Below are 4392 nucleotides of genomic sequence, written 5' to 3' on the forward strand. Positions count from 1 at the left end.
GATCCCACGTGCCGCGGAGCGGCTGGGCCCGTGAGCCATGGCCGCTGAGCCTGCGCGTCCGGAGCCTGTGCTCCGCAACGGGAGAGGCCCCAGCAGTGAGAGGCCCGCGTACCAAAAAAAAAAAAAAAAATCAAGTAGAGAAAAGCCTTATAAGCATGATATAAAACTAGAAACTGTAAAATAAAACATCAACAAGTATGACTACATAATTATTTTAAACTTTCAGACAGCCTAAAAAATACAACAGAAAGCCTTTATTTAGGAAAAACAAAAAAAACAAGTGATGGATGAGGAAAAATAACTACTCTGTATACAACACATCAAGGGCTTATTTCCTTGATTGGCAAAACGCTCTTTCAAATCATATAAAAATACAACTAATAGAAAAATGGACCAAGGATATGAATTAAGCTGCTTATAAAAAAATAACAAGCATAAATGGCCCAAAGAACATGGAAAACACACTCAGCCTCTGGAATAACTAAAGAAATGCATGTCAAAAGGACACAGTGCCATTTTCTCACCCATCAGATTAGAGAGTATGGAAATGTTTAATAAACCCAGCTGTGAGGGGTGCAGAGAAACAGATGCCGCACACACTGGCATTTGGAATGCACGGGGAGCACATCTTTTGGAAGGCAATTCGCCACCACTGATCCAAACTGTGAACACATTTACCTCGTGACCTAGCAGTTCCACTGCTAGGAATGTACCCAACAGAAACACTCACGAAAGCAAAGACACACACAAGACGGGCTTCACGCCATCATCTGTGATGGCAAAGAAGTGAAATCTCTAGTGGTCGGCCAGTGGAGGGGCTGATCAGCCATGTTCTGGAGTCTTCCCTCAGTGGGACACTTTTCATCAGAGCAGAACTCACATGGGTGCATGTGTCCTCCAGGACACGTGACAAAGACAGTGGAAAGACATTGGATAGAAAAAAGTTGTGCAATGTTTGGTACAGATGATCCCATTTGACACAACAAATAAACTGGATACACACACATATGTGTGTGTGTACCTGGACGGCTATACGCCCCATGTTTCTACACACTTGATATTTCTAAAAATAGCTCCTAGAAACCCCTTGAATCTCATCGACTTCATCTCCCTTTCTTTCCCTCACTTAAAATAAGGCTCACAGAGACCTGCTAAGAATGGACATCTTATCGCTTGCTTCACGTAGAATAGGAACAGAACACTCACCAAGACCAGGCCGCCAAACGTCAGCATCGTGGGGCCGATGTTGATTAAGGTGGTCACGATCACCCGGAATCTGGGATAAAACAAAGTTTCGGACACAAGGCAAAGGGAAGATGTAAGTAAAACTGACACCACACTAGCATGTTTGGTTTAATGCCCCTCCCCCCAGTCCTGGATCTGTGCTGTAAACGCTGTCAGGAATCTGCCTTTACAATTTTGTCAGCATCAGTCCATCTACTGAACTGAGGGGGGGAGTTAACTTGAGTTTCCCCTGAAGCAAAACAAAGCAAGACTGTTTTTAAAAACACAAGAAAGGTAATCACAGAGAGTTTCACTAGTAGGACACAGGTGGGTATTGAGGCTGAAAAACCATCCACCCTCATCTGCTTTCTTCCCCCAGCCTTTTTCTTCATCAAAAATTCAGCCTGTGTGAAAGCTGACCTGGGGCTTCCCTGGTGGCGCAGTGGTTGAGAGTCCGCCTCAACCCTCCCCGATGCAGGGGACGCGGGTTCGTGCCCCGGTCCGGGAAGATCCCACGTGCCGCAGAGCGGCTGGGCCCATGAGCCATGGCCGCTGAGCCTGTGCGTCCGGAGCCTGTGCTCCACAACGGGAGAGGCCACAACAGTGAGAGGCCTGCGCAACAGAGGGAGGCCCGCGTACCGCAAAAAAAAAAAAAAAAAAAAAAAAAAAATGCTGACCTGGAGACTTAGCTGACCCGGCCTGCTCCCCTACTTACTTTGCGGGGGAGCAGGCCAGGCCTCAGATGGAGGCATCCCACACACTCCTTGAAAGGAACCTGGCCTATCCAAAACAGGGTGGGTTTTTCCAGGTTTAGGGATCAGACTCCTAGGCTTGCGTCCTAGTTCTGCCTCTTTCTAGCTGTGCACCTCTGGGGGAACTACTTAACCTCTCTGAGCTCCATTGTCATCACCCAGGAACTAAAGATCATTAAAGCCCCTACATCCAGGGCTGTTGGAGGGATTTAACAAGACAATGGTTAGCACACTCCGTTAGCATTAGCTGCCATCATGACCACTGTCCAGTCACCAGGCAGCAGGCACAGTTGAGGGACCACGTCACAGGGTTGAAAGTGACGGACAGAATCCCTGCCCTCAGAGAGCTGCACCTGGGGGCTCTTCACCACCTTCTCGGGCTCCCTGCCCCCTCCCCACCGCCCCCAGAGAACCCAGGTCCTCTATACACGTTATATCCTGGGTTCACAGCTGGGCGTGTTTATAGTTCCCAGGCAGGGTGGTTTCTGTCAAGCCCCAATACGGAGAACTGCCCGGGTGCAGCCGTTTCCCATGGCTTCATCTTTACCTCTGAATGCTGACAATGACCCGTAAGAGCCGGAGTATTCTCAAAATCAAGACAATATCCAGTATCTGCTGACTGTTGTATTTTCTCGCTGGAAAAAAAGAACACAACCATCTAACATTCTGGTTTCGGAGCGCCTCTGGCTTGTCCCTTTTATGCGGTGAGGTCTGAGACTCTGTGGGTCCCGGGGAACTTGGCACTCCCTTCAAGAATAGGGTGATGGCTCTGAGCAACGAGGAAGTGAGGACTGCCTTCAATCAGTAACGCCCCCAGCAAATCAGCGCCAAGCTGAGCATCCACTCCAGCCCTAAAACTAAGAAGCACGAGTGTAGGAACAGACTTCAGACCATTATCAAGAACTGACTGTGGGGGCTTCCCTGGTGGCACAGTGGTTGAGAATCCGCCTCCTGATGCAGGGGACACGGGTTCGTGCCCCGGTCCGGGAAGATCCCACACGCCGCGGAGGAGCTGGGCCCGTGAGCCATGGCCGCTAAGCCTGCGTGTCTGGAGCCTGTGCTCCGCAACGGGAGAGGCCACAGCAGTGAGAGGCCCGCGTACCGCAAAAAAAAAAAAAAAAAAAAAAGTAAACTCAAGAACTGACTGTGGATCCCGTTCTACAGAACACATTTCAGCAAGCCGTTGCTCCCCCCAGCATTCATTTCAGAGTCATGTTAAGAAGCTGCTCTATCTCTAATAATCCCCTCTGCCATCTACAGGAAGGGGTGTGCAGGGCAGTGGTGGCACATGTAGAGGAGCAGAGGAGGGTAGAAAGGAGAGGGTGGTGGGTAGAGGCTGGTGGGTAGAGGCTGATGAAGAGTTCCTGCTACAGCTGGACCCTGGGTTGGGGGCCAACACGGGCAGAGGGTCAAGGATGAGCCCTGAGACCAAGGGCAGTTTGGAGAGATGACCAGGTGAGTGTTTGGTGTGGTGATACCTACAAATGAAATCTCTACCATACAGCCAGACACAAACAAAGCTACCATCCCTCTCCAGAAAGTGGAACAGTTTTACTAATTCTCCTGTGTCCCCACTGCCTCGCCCCAAACACCCTAATGGTACACCATGGATGTTCTACAAAGTTTACTGATCGAACACACGCTCCCGGGAGGCGGGGAAGCTGAGAGCCGGTGACACTGACCTGACTGAATGGTGGTGTTGGCCACAGTGGCCACCAGGGCTGCAATGATGATCAGCATATCAAACCTAAGATTTGGTGGAGAAGCAACGTCAGTGAGGAATCAAGAGAAAGGCCTGTCGAGCTCAGGATACAATGAATCCTGAGAAAACTGTGAATCTAATCTCTTATGCAAAGCAATGATCCAGCCATCAAATTGATTTCCATAATTTTTAGGACAGCACGTACGAGGCAAGAAACACTGTGCTTGATCCTTTACTGGCTGCTCCAATGAACCATCCAAGGAAATTTGTAGGAATCAGCTAATTCATATCACTCTGTCTTCCAACATAACTATGTACTTGCAAGAATACTTTGACACATTTTCAGAATACATAGTGTAATCTTTCTCGGTGTTCATCTTACTAAATGCATTGCAACTTTATTTATTTATTATTATTTTTTAATTTATCTGGCCATGCCATGCGGCTTGGGGGATCTTAGTTCCCCTACCAGGGATTGAACCCACGCACTTGACAGTGAAAGCACAGAGTCCTAACTGCTGAACTGCCAGGGAATTCCCTGCAAATTTTTTTTTTTTTTTTTTTTTTGCAGTACGCAGGCCTCTCACTGCTGTGGCCTCTCCCGTCGCGGAGCACAGGCTCCGGACGCGCAGGCCCAGCGGCCACGGCTCACGGGCCCAGCCGCTCCGCGGCACGTGGGATCCTCCCGGACCGGGGCACGAACCCACGTCCCCT

At 49.5% G+C, this 4392-nt stretch overlaps 1 protein-coding gene across 1 annotated transcript in view; it reads right to left on the reverse strand.

The window, feature by feature from the left end:
- Positions 1–4392, reverse strand: part of LOC102986107 (two pore channel protein 2-like) — a 50865-nt gene that overhangs the window by 5648 nt on the left and 40825 nt on the right. The window contains exons 12-14 of the mRNA XM_024129955.2: positions 3659–3723; positions 2524–2611; positions 1207–1276 (exon numbers count right to left, since the gene is read on the reverse strand). Coding sequence (XP_023985723.1) covers positions 1207–1276; positions 2524–2611; positions 3659–3723 — 223 coding nt within the window. The remainder of the gene's footprint in view (positions 1–1206; positions 1277–2523; positions 2612–3658; positions 3724–4392) is intronic.

The sequence above is a fragment of the Physeter macrocephalus genome, chromosome 12, assembly GCF_002837175.3.
Source record: "Physeter macrocephalus isolate SW-GA chromosome 12, ASM283717v5, whole genome shotgun sequence".
Classification (NCBI taxonomy): domain Eukaryota; kingdom Metazoa; phylum Chordata; class Mammalia; order Artiodactyla; family Physeteridae; genus Physeter; species Physeter macrocephalus.